Source organism: Giraffa tippelskirchi, chromosome 2 (assembly GCF_054371585.1).
Source record: "Giraffa tippelskirchi isolate mGirTip1 chromosome 2, T2T-mGirTip1v1.2.pri, whole genome shotgun sequence".
NCBI lineage: Eukaryota > Metazoa > Chordata > Mammalia > Artiodactyla > Giraffidae > Giraffa > Giraffa tippelskirchi.
The window spans coordinates 100560655-100575805 of NC_137276.1; the positions used below are offsets into that span (position 1 = coordinate 100560655).

General features: G+C 45.4%; 1 protein-coding gene across 5 annotated transcripts in view; it reads right to left on the reverse strand.

Annotated features, from left to right (window-relative positions):
• The window catches only part of LOC145538170 (serotransferrin), a 49608-nt gene extending 34816 nt beyond the window's left edge, over positions 1 to 14792 (reverse strand). For 3 of the 5 annotated variants that reach the window (XM_081569771.1, XM_081569773.1, XM_081569772.1), the window contains exons 1-8: positions 14699 to 14792; positions 12612 to 12781; positions 5296 to 5404; positions 4357 to 4533; positions 3326 to 3473; positions 2498 to 2553; positions 1832 to 2010; positions 962 to 1139 (exon numbers count right to left, since the gene is read on the reverse strand). In XM_081569771.1, the coding sequence (XP_081425897.1) occupies positions 962 to 1139; positions 1832 to 2010; positions 2498 to 2553; positions 3326 to 3473; positions 4357 to 4533; positions 5296 to 5404; positions 12612 to 12781; positions 14699 to 14741 (1060 nt within the window). In that variant the 5' untranslated portion in view covers positions 14742 to 14792. Of the gene's footprint in view, positions 1 to 961; positions 1140 to 1831; positions 2011 to 2497; positions 2554 to 3325; positions 3477 to 4356; positions 4534 to 5295; positions 5405 to 12611; positions 12782 to 14698 lie in introns of all 5 variants that reach the window. The other 2 variants (XM_081569774.1, XM_081569770.1) reach the window with 2 other exon arrangements.
• Between the last annotated feature and the right edge of the window lie 359 nt (positions 14793 to 15151).

Sequence of the window (15151 nt, forward strand, 5' to 3'; positions counted from 1 at the left end):
GCGAGGGCCATGCCTGTCTTGTTCTCCATGGCACCCTTAATGCCAGGTTCATGGTCAGTGAGATAAATGTTTGCTGAATAAACAAATACCCACCCAACTTTCAGACTGGCTCAAGAGGCATTTCCTCAGGGAAGCTTTACCTCGAAGCTTTACCTCAATTCTTGGACCTGTTTGTCTTTGTTTTTGCACTCTTGTAGAACCATGATATTTTGTTCTGGATTTTTGTTTTCTTTCTGCTGAAGAAACCTCTCATTTCAATTGATCATTCAGTGGAGTGACTATTCCTTCAACATTTGTCTTCCCCACTGGTCTGAAAGTTCTGTGACAACAGACTCTAATACATCTTTGCCTCACCATTATATGCCCAGCATGTTACACAGTTTATAGCTATTAATAGTAGATGGTCAATACATGTCTGCTGAATAAATGAGTGTTCAAACACATCTCTAATGACCCAAGGAAATTCAGAAGAAAGACTGACCTATCTAAAGCTCCAGTTTCACCATGGCACATGGTGACCACAGCACTGGCTGCAGATGTGCTTATTTGTAACAGTTTCATTCTATTTGACTTACTTTGTACCAGGCTAATTGGCTTCACGAAGTGGGTAGGGGAGCCCTGGCTTATACAAGGGAAGCAATACTGGCATCAATACAAATCTTCTTCTTCTTGGGTGGGGGGTCTGCCTTGTGGTTTGTGGGATCTTAGTTCTCTGACCAGGGAGTTTCCAATACAAATCTTTTTAAGTGTGAATTTCCTTTAACATCCTTTGGTGATGTCCAGGTCCATCTCATGATGGCCAAAGCCATTTAGCATTCATCTAACACTGGGCTGCACAGGCAGGGCAGATGAAGGCTTGTTGGGACAGGTGTTTAGTACCTGGAAAAACTCTAATTTCTAGTCCCCACCCTCACCAGGTTTCCAGGCTCCTAGAGCCACATGGTCCTTTCCAAATACTTACGTTTAAGTTGTTTTAGAGTCTTAAGAGCAGTGACATATTCATATCCCAAGTACAGCTCGAAATCCATCTTAGAAGGAATCTTTAAAAACCCATCAGCAGAGTCCTTAAACAGCAGGTCCTTCCCATGAGGGGATTGGAAGAGCTGGAAATTGTTCGGTTTATCTTTGCCAAAATGTTCCTGTTTGTAGTAAAACACAGATCTGAATGGCTGCAGCAACAAAGGATGCTGCAAAATGGACCCAATGAAAGATTAAAACTGTGAAATTTTCAAGATGCCAGGAGAGAGGGCAGTCAGACCTGCTGTTTCCCACCCAGCACCTTCTCCATTCACAGCCCTTTTGGGCCATGTAACAAATACCTGATACCCTGAACTTTCTTCTATGCCTGTCTCCCTGGCTGGATGATAGCTCACCGAGTGTAAGAAACTCAACTTCAGAGGCTGTGTGGTTGCCTTGATGGACAGGTGGGAGGGCTGGACAAGAGAAACTGGCTTGGTTCTGGCATTCTGCTCCTCTGGGAAAGGAAGGCTGGCTGTATGTGCAACTGCCTTTCTGTCAGGCTGAGGGACCTTGGAAAAGAGACCATTTCCTTTCCAGTGGAAGAGAAATGAAAGAGAGCAAGAAGGAGCAGCTTCATATCACTGACCCAGAATGTGAGGGTCTGGCAGATGACAATGCAGAACTAGGCTATGTGCAACTCCAAGAAGGCTTTACTGGGTGGGTGTCTGCATGCAAGTGGATGATGTGTGGCATGGTCCCTGCTATGTCCTGAACACAGAATGACTTCCACAGTGGCTGAGAGGGAATGAAGGAAATGCCCCAAATCCAATCAGGGACTGCTAAGCTGGAGAGAGGACAGGGGATCTGATACCTGGGCATGATTGAGAAGTTCCCAGATCACATCCTCCTTGCCATCCACGGTTCGAGCCACAACCGCATGGGAAGGGACCTTTGCCAAGTAGCACTCCATGTAATCATCTACAGACTTCCGGGTGTTGTCCCCGCAGAGCAGCTCATAGTTTTTCCTGTCGTCTGGGTTAGGCAGGTTGTCTGGGGAGGGAAGCCCACATGAGTTGATGGCAGGTGCCCCCTCCTCTCCCTTACAACCTCACTGAATCAAGAACTGTGTGAGCTGAGAAGCCAAGAGCAAACAGTGAAGGCCAGAAGGAAACTGACTTGCTCAAGATCCCATAGCCACTTACAGGTCGAGAAGCTTCTGATGCCCAGTGAAGGGATGACTGCCCACACCCCACAAGAAAGTTCATCTTAGCAGGCCAACTACGGGATAAGGTCAGCCAGACCTGCTCCTGATCCTTTGCTATTGCAAAACTGGCCTGGTAGTCAGCAAGCTGAATGATAGGATGAGGCCCAGGAGCCCAGGTGGGAACCCTATGGGCACACACCTCCTCACAGGTGAACATCCCAGCAGTGAGAAACAAGGAACACACTGTGCTCACATCTGACACCTGAGCATGAAGACAAAGAAAGGGAAGGCCCTCTGCTTGAAGGGTCTACAGATTCTTCTCCTATCACCTACCGAATACCGTTGAGTGCTTGACAAAAGCCACATCCCCACCGCCCTCCACCAGACACCTGTGGAGAAGAGATACATTAGGGAGGTTCTTGCAGGGCAGGCCCTTCTTCTCAGGCTCCAGTGTCTGACCACACCGCCCAGCCCTGGGACAAGGGAAGGACCTGGGGGAAGCCTCTGTGCAGACCCACAGCTAGGAGGCATCATGGGGGGCTGATACCCGGGGCACCTTGGAGATGTGGGGTGAGCTCACAGAAGCTGGAGGGCTATCACCATGTGCCCCAAAGCATCAAAAAGGCATTGAAGATATTTCAATAGTGAAAAGTGCTTTCAAACTTCTGGTGAAGGTGTCTCTTGAGGGAGGAAAGGTGCCCTTCGCTGGCTCTAAAACTTTAGGATATAACCAAGCGAGAAGAGGGAGCAAGAAATTAGCCACATGAGCTGCCTGTGCAGGGACAGAGAAAGGAGGCGGGAGAGAGGCCAGTGCACTGAGCAGGTGACACAGCTGCCATGGAGAGCAGAGGGCTGTCACCACAGAGCACCCTGGGCACCAGAGCAGTGCCTGTCACTTCTGGCTCTGCCTAGTCCAGTGAGAAAACTCTGGGGAGACAGAAAGGGTCCCAAGAGGGGGCTTCTTTGTCAACATCACATGAAGGGAGTATGCACTGGCCTGGCCTGGGAAGTCCCAGCTGTGTCATTGAGTTCCTGGGAGGGGATTAGGTACCCTGGGTGCCCCTTTGCAGGCTGGACTCTGCTATGGGTCAGGGAAGCTCCCCAACCTGAAGACATGGGACACTTAGGAGCAGGGATGAAGAAGCAGCCAGTCTCACTCACTTAAAGGCCCCTGAGTAGCCGAAGTATGGTTCGTGGTTGGAGCAGGCACACTTGTCTGTCCCTTTCCCCGCACACAGTTGACACAGTTTGGGAAATGATGCCTGATCCGCACAGGGGACACAGCTGCCCGAGAAGAAGTTGGCTGCAGCTGCTCAACAGAGAGACACAGAAATACAGGGCATGGACCAGCCTGGCCAGAGGCAACTACAGCTCCCAGTACAGGCTCACAAGAGAGATCCAAACAAAACTAGCACCCCCACAGTTACAGTTTGCCTTTATGAATGGTTGTTTGCGCTCAGTTGTGTCCAACTCTTTACAATCCCATGGACTGTAACCCGCCAGACTCCTCTCTTCCTGGGATTTCCCAGGCAAGAGTAGTGGAATGGGTTGCCATTTCCTCCTTCAGGGGATCTTCCAGACCCAGGGATTCAATCCATGTCTCTTGAGTCTCCTGCATTAGCAGGCAGGTTCTTTACCACTAGGGCCACCTGAGAAGCCTCTCTTCAAGACTAAAGGTTTTCAAACAAGGACACATTTAACCCCTTCCCTCCTGCCTCCTCCCCAAGAACCAGACTGGCATAGGCCTATGTGTCCCGTTGGACTTGGCCTCCAAGGCCAGATGGAGGACCCACCCGGAGAGGTGTAGGCCAAGTTCATAGCCTGCAGATGGCCATTAGGAAAGCTCCAGCAGAATGGGGAAATCATCAGCCACAGACATGAAAGCACCCCAGGGAAGTGGACAAAAGGGCCCAGGAGCCTTGGCCCTGAATGAAGCCCTCTGTTCCCTTCCCCCAGTTTCTCAGGACAGCCTCTGGTGGGGTGTCAGGAGCTTCGAGGGAAAAAGGACTCGTGACAGCCCCCAGTAGCTGGTAATGCAGCAGATTTCCCCTTTCGCAGGTTAATCTCCCACCTCCACTCCCAGAGCCATCACACATCATCACCTGACCATGTTTGAGTGATACCAGTGTGGCCCGTGTGGGCATCTGAAGAAGAGATTCCTGCTGAGGGTGCTCACCCTACTGCCCACTTACCTTTCGGAACAGAATCCTGTGGATTAGGCAATTCGTTATAAAGTCTGCCCATGGGGATGTTCCACCCAGCAGACCTGCCGAGGCCTGTGTGGCAGGACTTCTTGCCTTTGAGCTCATTCAGCTTGAAGTCAGTGCCCTTCTTCACCACCGCCACAGCATAATAGTGAGTTTGCAGGTCTGCAAAGGGACAGTGTGGATGAAAGACTCTCAAACTGCCCCCCAGAGAAGCATTGTTCATTACTGCTGGGCTCCTGAGCAGGAAAGAGGTACCCAGAGGTAACATTTATGATGGATTGGGTCCTAAAGAGGACTGGACCTTACAGTCCTAGGCTTACAGGGGAAAGGACAGACCACAGAAGAGATGTTTGTAATAATCCTCCAGGCACACCCAGGAGCAAGGAAGCTATGTGCACATGTGCCCCAATGCTCTTGCTTACCCTGGCCTTGCAGGGAGTGTCTGCCTGTACCTACCGAACGAGTCTCCCCCCTGGAAACCAGAACTGTGGCAACAGAAGCCACATTCCTAACTTTCTCTAAGTATTTTTGTTCCTCACACAGACCCAGGAACAGTTGAGTTGCTCTCAGATGAGAGCCAAGGCTGTGGGGGCTCCAGATACATGCTCCTGTGTGGTCTCTCCCCTGCATGTGGTTCTTGGAGAACTCCTCTTTATTCTAAACCCCAATGGTTCAGTTCATTGCTCACAGCCTGCCTAGGAGGTCAGTGTCATGAGCCCCAGTCCTCAACCAGCCCAGAGCTCCCAGAGACCTTGAGTTGTATCTATGGTGGTTGACAGGGCCCCTCATTCCCCACTCACTCCTCAAAGGGGAAAGCTCATAAGTAGCTAATCTCCATTACTCGCCTGAATGAGACAAGACCCAGTATCTACCAGCAGAGAACAAGGGCTACAAATTACTTTCTAGGTCCAAGGGAGAACTTACTATCTTTTGTCCCATGGAACTCTGCCACTACAGGCTTCAAGTTGTTGGGCTTCAGGCCTGCCTCATACACCAAACCTCCATCCAACGTCACAGCATCTGCTTCGTTATTCTGAAAGAGAACAGAGCAGAGTTCAGTGAAGCCCTTACTTCCAAGAAAGGCCCATCTATACTTGGGTATGTAGAAGTGACTGGTAGTGCTTCTCAGATCTGAGGCCAGACGAACCCTCAGCTTGCCCAGACCTTGCGTAACACCACGGGCTTCTGCTTCCCTGGGGAGGGGTTTTGGTTACCATTTTCCTTATTCCTGCAAAGATGGAATGAATCATTTTTTCTCTTTTTCCTGGTGAGGAGTCCAGCTACTGGCCCAGAAAACTATTGTGATTTTCAAAATTGACCTGACTTACAGAGGCTTTGCCAGCAGGCCTCTTGGGGAAAAGCTCCAACACTAGACGGGGTGCACAGTCCATTCACTACAGGCTCTGAAGGAGCTGCAGTCAAGGACTCCAGTCTCTCTGCCTAGCCACGCTTTTACACATATTTATATTTCAGGTTCAGGTCCAACCTCTTTATCTTGGGCCTTCTGCTGAGATCATCCTCAGATGTCTCTGTGGAGAACTCTCAGTGGGGAAGAGGAGACTTGAAGACATCCTTCTCCACTGCAATTCAGTACTCAGTACTTTTCCTTCCTGTCCTGGGTCCATATAACCACAGGAATCTTTTGTTCAGGGACTGGAGCTTTCTCTGGCTTTAACTTCATGCTTATACTCTGAACTGACTCCTTAATGCTCATTATGAGCATTAATGAGTGTTTAGTTCCATTATGGCTGACTGTTCATTTAATCAAGTACTCAGACATTATTGTCTAACTCAGCTCCATCTTACACATTAAAAAATAGAGGCAGAGAAAGTTTAAATCACCTCCCCAGACCATATAACTAGTAAGTCATATAGCTAGGATTTAAATCCACGTGGAGTGGGTTTATTTCTTCCATTACACTGTTACTTTCTGGGTTTTGTTTTGCTTTGTTTTGTTATTTGCTTTGTTTTGTTTTTAGTTTTTGCTTTTACTAATTCTCTTCTTTAAATCAATATTTCATTTTAAGTATTATAGATACCTTTACATTAGGTTTAGAATTTATTTTCTCTCAAAGTGAGATGCACCATCTTTATATAGACACTTCATAACATATTTTTATTGCTTTTTTTATTGCTTCAAACATCTTTAATCAAATGACTTTTCTTGAATCCCTTGCTAGCACTCCATAAATAAATAGTTCTTATGAATTAAATTACAAAGGACAAACTATAGCTCCACAATCTGCATCATGTTATAGGTAAATAAGAAGAAAAGAGTATTTATAAATGAAACAAAATAATAATGTAAGCCAAAATATATATTTGTCTAGCTGAAACTTTTCTTTCAGTGGTTGGAGTTGTTTTTGTTGTTTTATCGTAATAAAATAATATAACATAAAGTTTATCATTTAACCAGTTTTAAGTGTACATTTCAGTGCCATTAAACACTTGCATATTTGTGAAGGACTCTTTTATTCCACAACTAGACTCCTTATATGAAGCAATCTTTATGGCTTTCTTGGTATCCCAAAGGTAGGTGAAACCTCCAGAGACTTTCCTCACCCACCCCATCCACCACAGAATCAATAAAAATAAATGAGTAAAAAACAGAGCTTTTCTTAAAGCAGTGAGGTTGGGGCTTTCTTGGCCCAGACACCAGTATCTTGGGCAGGAATCACTGGGGCCTCAGGGGTTCAGGAATCAAGAAGCCAAGGCCTAACTCATGTGGCCCTAACTCCACGAGGGCCGCAGGGATTCTGAAGGGAACCTGAACCCCCAGAAAGGTGAAGGATTAAATCTGCACTTGACTTCCCAAGTGCAGATAACCAAACCCGAAAGAAGGGAAGCCATGATGCACGGGCATCAACAGGAGCAGCAGACTTGGGCCCTCAAGGACTGTGGAGTTTGGAATGGGCAGAAACAATGGAGAAGAGCTATATATGTGCTTTATGTACAAAGTAAAGGCCATAATCACAGAGATAAGCATAGAAAAGGAGATTATCAGGAAAAAAAAGAAAAATTAACTCATACTTCTAGAAGCAAAAAATATAGCCGTTGAAATTTGAAAAGTGAATGAATAGGCAACAAGTTGATAAGACAGATTAAAATTGAGAATTAGGGAACTTAAAGTTATATCTGAATAATTCATCCTGGATGAATTTGGTGCCCATCTGTGCCAAAAAGAGGTGCAGAGACAGAAGCTATGAAAGAGGGATTAAAAGATATGGAAGCGAGATTAAAGAAAGCCTAACATGTATCTTCATGGAATCTTAGAATTAAAAAAAGAAAGAAACAGAAGAAAGGCAATTCTTTTTCCAGACCTCCTGAAAAACATGATTCCACATCCAACATACTCTAAGCAAGATTCCCACAACTGGAAATACCATGGTGAATTTAGGGAACATCATTAACCAAGGACTTGAAAAGTTATCCAGTGAGGTGATTAAAGGAGAAACAGGATGATACTAGATTTCTCAATGACTACAATGGAAGTCAGGAAACAGTGGAAATATTTTTAAATAGTGTAAAAACATCAAACTAGAATTATACATTCAGCAAAATTACCATTCAAGAATAAAGGGGAGACCAGCATTTGCAGCAAAAACAAGCAAGCAACGGAGAGAGTTTAATACCAAGAAATTGACTCTAAGGTATCACCAAAAGAACACATTTCAAAAGCAAACATCCCAGAAGGATGATTGGAAATGTAAGAAGAAATAGTAGCAAGTTCCCTAGGTGGTCTAGTGGTTAGGATTTGGCCCATTCACTGCCATGGCCTGAGCTCCATCCCTGGTTTTGTTGTTTTTTTCATTGCTGAATCATGTCCGACTCTTTTCAACCCCATTAACTGTAGCCTGCCAGGCTCCTCTGTACATGGAATTTTCCAGGAAAGAATACTGGAATGGATTGCCATTTCCTTCTCCAATGGATCTTCCCCACTCAGAGATCAAACACACATCTCGTAAATTGGCAGGCAGGTTCTTACCACTGAGCCACCAGGGAAGCCCCAATCCCTGGTTGGGGAACTGAGATACCACAAGTCACACAACATGGCCAAAATTTTTTTAAAAGCTTAAAAAAAAAAAAAAGAAGAAGAAATGGTAAATAGATTAAATGGCAAAAATGTAGATAAATCCAAATTTCTCCGCATGTCTCCTTCCCTCTTTCTTAACTTTTGGGCACATACACAAACTTACACTGATGATGCTATGAAAGTGCTGCACTCAATATGCCTGCAAATTTGGGAAACTCAGCAGTGGCCACAGGACTGGAAAAGGTCAGTTTTCACTCCCATCCCGAAGAAAGGCAATGCCAAAGAATGTTCAAACTACTGCAGAATTGCACTCATCTCACACGCTAGTAAAGTAATGCTCAAAATTCTCCAAGCCAGGCTTCAATAGTACGTGAACCATGTGAACTTCCAGATGTTCAAGCTGGATTTAGAAAAGGCAGAGGAACCAGAGATCAAATTGCCAACATCTGCTGGATCATTGGAAAAGCAAGAAAGTTCCAGAAAAACACCTATTTCTGCTTTATTGACTATGCCAAAGCCTTTGACTGTGTGGGTCACAATAAACTGGAAAATTCTAAAAGAGATGGGAATACCAGACCACTTGACCTGCCTCTTGAGAAACCTGTATGCATGTCAGGAAGCAACAGTTAGAACTGGACATGGAATAACAGACTGGTTCCAAACAGGAAAAGGAGTACGTCAAGGCTGTATATTGTCACCCTGCTTATTTAACTTATATGCAGAGTACATCATGAGAAACGCTGGGCTAGATGAAGCACAAGCTGGAATCAAGATTGCCAGGAGAAATACCAATAACCTCAGATATGCAGATGACAGCACCCTTATGGCAGAAAGCGAAGAGGAACTAAAGAGCCTCTTGACAAAAGTGAAAGAGGAGAGTGAAAAAGTTGGCTTAAAGCTCAACATTCAGAAAACTAAGATCATGGTATCCAGTTCCATCTGCTGCTGCTGCTGCTGCTGCTGCTAAGTCACTTCAGTCGTGTCCGACTCTGTGCGACCCCATAGATGGCAGCCCCACCAGGCTCCGCTGTCCCTGGGATTCTCCAGGCAAGAATACTGGAGTGGGTTGCCATTGCCTTCTCCAGTGCATGAAAGGGAAAAGTGAAAGTGAAGTCGCTCAGTCATGTCCGTCACTTCATGGCAAATAAATGGGGAAACAGTGGAAATAGTGGCAGACTTTACATTTTGGGGCTTCCAAATCACTGCAGATGGTGATTGCAGCCATGAAATTAAAAGACGCTTACTCCTTGGAAGGAAAGTTATGACCAACCTAGACAGCATATTAAGAAGCAGAGACATTACTTTATCAACAAAGGTCCTTCTAGTCAAGGCTATGGTTTTTCCAGTAGTCATGTGTGGATGTGAGAGTTGAACTATAAAGAAAGCTGAGCGCCGAAGAATTGATGCTTTTGAACTGTGGTGTTGGAAAAGACTCTTGAGAGTCCCTTGGGCTGCAAGGAGATCCAACCAGTCCATCCTAAAGGAGATCAGTCTTGGGTATTCACTGGAAGGACTGATTTTGAAGCTGAAACTCCAATGCTTTGGCCACCTGATGCAAAGAACTGACTCACTGGAAAAGACCCTGATGCTGGGAAAGATTGAAGGTGGGAAGAAATGGGGACGACAGAGGATGATATGGTTAGATGGCATCACTGACTCAATGGATATGAGTTTGGGTAAACTCTGGGAGTTAGTGATGAACAGGGAGGCTTGGTGTGCTGCAGTCCGTGGGGTCGGAAAGAGTCGGACACGACTGAGTGACTGAACTGAACATACTTATACGTGCATACACACACATACTTTGTTATACAATATGTATGTATACTGTCAAGAAATACATGAAGTATCTACATTCCAGGGTTAGTTAAGAAAAGATAGACATAAAATATCAGTATAGTCCAGAGTTCTCTTTCTGTTCCATAAAGAGGTGGGGGGTTAAGATTATTTTACTGTTAACACTTTGTTAAGCTAAAATTATACAATAAAAATTTAAGGGAAGTCATTAAAGAATATAAACAAATTGTTTAAATTTACTTCCAATAGGAGAAAGGTGGAATAAAAGGAACACAATCCAAATGAACACACACATGTGCAAACTCAATTTTTAAAAATCAGAACTCTGGGGGAAAGGAGGACTAAGAGAAATCAAAAAGTAATGTGGCATAAATAAGTACAAATTTATCATTAATGAAAATAATAATTTATTAATAAAAATAATTAAATTTATAAATTTACCACACAAAATAAATGAGATTACCAGATTTCATTAATAAACAAAATCCCCAGCAACATACCATTTTCAAAAGACACACCTGAAGGATAATCACACAGAAAGTTGAAAATAAAGGAATGGAAAGAGACATAGAAGGACAATACTAGTTAAAGAAAGTTAATGTAGTATGCTAATATCAGAAAAACTTTAGTTAAAAAGCACTGCCAGAGACAGTGATTAATTTATAATGATAAAATATCAAATTCACCAAGAATGATATGGATTATTCCTTCATACTTGGCTGGTGACAGTGGAAATTGGAATAACCACACTGCATTTGCTTAAAAACCCAAATACGTTTGGCATTGTTTTTAAAGTCAAATACTCACACATCCCGTGGCACAGAAAATCTGTTTGTACATATATATTACAGAGAAACAAGTAATACTTGTGTACCAGGAGATTTGTAGAAAAATATTCCTCAAACCCTGATTAGAATAACAAAAAACTGGAAACAATCCAAATGCCTAATGACCAGAAAATAAAAAGTAAATTGTGGTATACTAACACAACAGACTCTTGTAGAGCTCTGAAAATGAATGAACAATAGCTATATTCAACAACATGGGTGAAATCCTAGCATAACATTGAGGAGGAAAAAGCAAGTATGAGAAAACAACACATAGTAATGATATGTGTATAAAATATTTTAAGCAAAACTATGCAATTATCCACATATACCTATACAAGTCTTTAAATAAAAAGCAAGAAAGTTTTGGGATTCTGTTTGCACTGGATAGGGAAACACACAGATAGTTGTAAGCAGGGTCAAAGGGTTACGCTGCCCCAAGTGATGAAGTTCCTGTAGAATCTGTGCTGCCACACAGTAGCCTTAGAAGTCAGCTACTGGCAGTGCTGAAGTTTTGAGAACATCTGGTAGGTTTGTAGATAGTATTATTTCATATTATTAATGTATTTTAAAACAAAGAGGGGTATGCATATACCAAAGCTGAAAGTAAGTCATAAATGAAGAGTTATAATTAAGCCTGGATAGTAACTGAGGTTCAGTACACATGCATACAACAGACCAGTTATTTATACCAAAACACTGATGCCTTCAGTTAATCATGCTCCATCTGACTGAGTCTACCACTATCCCTGACTCCTCCTTCCAGTCTCCTGCTTGCTCTGCTCCAGTCACCCTAGCTTCCCTACAGAAAATCAAACAAGCCCAGCTCTCCCCTGTCTCAGGCCCTTTGGGCATGCTATGGTTCACTATCTGACATATTCAACCCGTAGCTTTTGGCAGGCTTACCCATACTCATTCCTGGGGTCTCAGATTCATTGCTCCCTCTCAGGGAGATTGTCATTGACACCCAGACCAGAGCAAGTTTCCTCTGAAAGCTCTGTTCCTTTTACTCCATTGTACATCACACAATTTGAAATTTCATGTCTACTTGTTTGCATGTTTTTCTTCTCTCCTGACTGGACTGTAAGCTACGCAAGAATCAGGACCATGTGTGCTTAAAGTCACCGCTACAGCCCCATTGCCCAGCACAGGGTCTGACCTATGTTCAGATGAGCAGGAACAATGTTGAACAAGTATTTTGGAAAACCTAGAACAAAAGGATCAGCTATCATCTTCAATCATGACAATGTATTCCTCTTCCTTGTGCATATCATTCATCTACTTCTTGTGATGCATCAAGAACCTCCAAAATAGTGTTACATGGTCATTTTGATAGCATGCATTTCTTCTCTGAGTTCAGAGAATTTAGTGGGTCAAAAATAGTCCCCTTTTAGAGTATGTCATATTTTGCTTTAAGCCATTAAAGATGACTGCTTCTATTTTCAGTTCTAAAATGATTTTACTAGCACTAGGGGCTGACTGTTCCACACATCAGTCTCCTACCTTTGAGTACAGAATCATTCCAAATGACAGGGAAGAGAAAGTATGGATTTTCTTCCATTCTCTTTTAGGCGGCAGTGACTTACCGAGATAGCCTTGATGCAATCTATGTATGAGGTTTTCTTCACACAGGAGACAAAAGGACCAGTCTCAAAGATACGAAGCATATTTTCACGAAAACTGGCGCACTTACTGGCCTCATGAGCTGAAACGGTGCACCATCTCACAGTTCTCTCGGGGTTCGCCAGACACAGCCCTAGGGGAGAGAGGCCAGAGGTCCCTGTGTCAGTGGGAAGGACAGCAGCAGCCTCTGGAGGGTCATGGAGGCTACTTCCTCTCCATTCTCTCCTGTTCACCCTACTCCTGTCCATGAACAACAAGGGCAGAGCTTCCACTGCTTTCTCAGTCTGGGGACAAGTGACAGATATCCTAATGGCCTCTTAGTTTCCCCCTGACCAGCATGTGCTGATCAGAGGGATGCTGGCTTGACTGTTAGCTCTCAACTGGTGACAACAACCTGTTCCTCTGTGTTCTCCGAGCCTCCTTCGTTCACCTCATGACGTGTTGCCTGCTTTGGAATACAAACTTCCACATACACGGGGGATTTTTAGTTACATCAAGCTGTTGGTTCAATGCTATAACTCTGGGAAGCCAGCAGGGTAGGAATTACATTTCTAGTAATTAGTATCTTTCAGAGAGTGATGCTTTTCCCAAGGTTACTTAGCCTCTTAATAGCTTAGTGGTCTAGAAATCAGGTCTCCAGACTTTGGTCTCTGCCCAGATAACAAAAGAAGGCAACATTCTGAGTTGTTTTCCATCTGTTTGGCCAGAAGAAAGGGGTAAATGATTGATGAGCCAATAAGTTTGCCCCTGATGCTCATCTGTCATCCTCTGTTCTAGGAAAAACTAGAAACTCCACATATTCAATGTTTCTCTGTTTCCAATGACCCCTCCTTCAATTTCCACAATTAGGCCTTTGGACTGTCACTAGGAGAAGCTAAAGCCAGCCATGTCTGTGAAAATCAATCCCCATAGTTGCAGATGTGTTGTCCCCATGATATGAGCATTTGGCATTCTCCCCAAAGCCCTCTGTCATCTCCACTCTGTGGATCAACAGCACAGGGCTGACTCAAAGCTGATAAATATCTATGATGCACAAAGCAGGAGACGGAGAGGGAATGGTTCTCCAGGATGGAAAAAGAGGAGCCACAGGAAATTTACTCCCCCAATTACCCTTGACCTCATCTCCACCCATGGGGTATCGAACCAGGCAACAAGGGGTCAGTGGCAGACTTCCCCAAAACCACTCCTCCAGACCCTCCCCAAACCATCCCTCCTGGGGTCCCAACACAGGTGTTTGTCCTCAGTCATGCATTTACCTTCCACAGCCTTGTGAGATCCTCTGAGGTTGGGAGGGGGAAGGGTAAAGGTAAGTAAGGTGGGTGGACTCTCAAGGGCTAACTGTTTCAAGAGAGTCAAGTAACTAAACACAGAAGGCTCCAAAGGTAAGATAAAGGCACCACAAGTTGCCAGCAGAAGTTAGAGGACAAAGGGGGCCCAACAGCGACAGGCTGCGAAACACACATCTGTGCAGCAGGGTCCACTCCACCAGTGCCTGGATCTGTGGCCTTACTTACTTACATGGGACCCTCCCAGGCCAAGCTGCAGGACCCTTCAAAGTCTGCCTTCAAATCCCATGCTCAGAACCCTTCGACAGGCCTGTCTCATTAGTGTGGCAGGGTCAGCACCAAGCGCACTCATGGGACATCAGACTGCCAGTGGAGGTGGGACCAGCTACAGGAAGGCCTTGATGGCCATCCTCGGCAGTTTGGACTTACTATTTGAGGCCGCCAACAAAGGGATCTGATAAACCGGGATTCGAGTGCTCTAATTTACTGTATTCCGCTACCACAAGATTTTCTGGACACGAGGAGAAAGCAAGGAGAGGGTGAAAAGGTGGCAGAGGCACCCGCAGGACCAGAAGGTGCACGCAGGCCCAGAGCTGTCCTGAGGCAGTGCTGAAGCAGGTGCAAGGTTGCTGCGGGGAGAAGCGAAGGAAAGGTCCCAGGCTTCCAGCTCCAGCGCGGAGCCCAGGGAGGGTGCAGCGGGCTCCAAAACGCAGGGGGCGCCCGGGCCGGCGACGTTGAGGGGCCTTCCCAGCGGCCACACTTACCCAGGACCGCGCAGGCTAGCAGAGCGCGGAGAGCGAGCCTCATCCTCCCCGGTCTGTGACGCGGAGTGCAGAGCACAGCCCGACCGGCTTCTGCGTCGCCTCCCTGCGCCCCGCGCCCCTATATCTCCCGCGGGGCTGGCCGAGCACAATCCTTGACCCCTTGTGTTTGCGCAGCCCGCTTGCCCAATCGCCCCTCAGCCCTCCCCCTTCATTCCTCGCCCAGGCTGATCACCTCATTTCCTGACCTCTGGAACAGACCCGTGGGTGGAATCCAACAAAAAAGTGCTGATTGGAAGGGAATGTAAGAAAAATCAACCCGTTGTTAATGTGTGCTTGCTCTGTACCAGGAGCAGAGCTGCAGCTGGCTGGTGTGGGGGTGGCTCTGCTTCTGATTCCCGGGGAGCCAGAGCTGGTCCTGAATCAACCTCTGTGCTCATTCCATAGAAGAGGGAA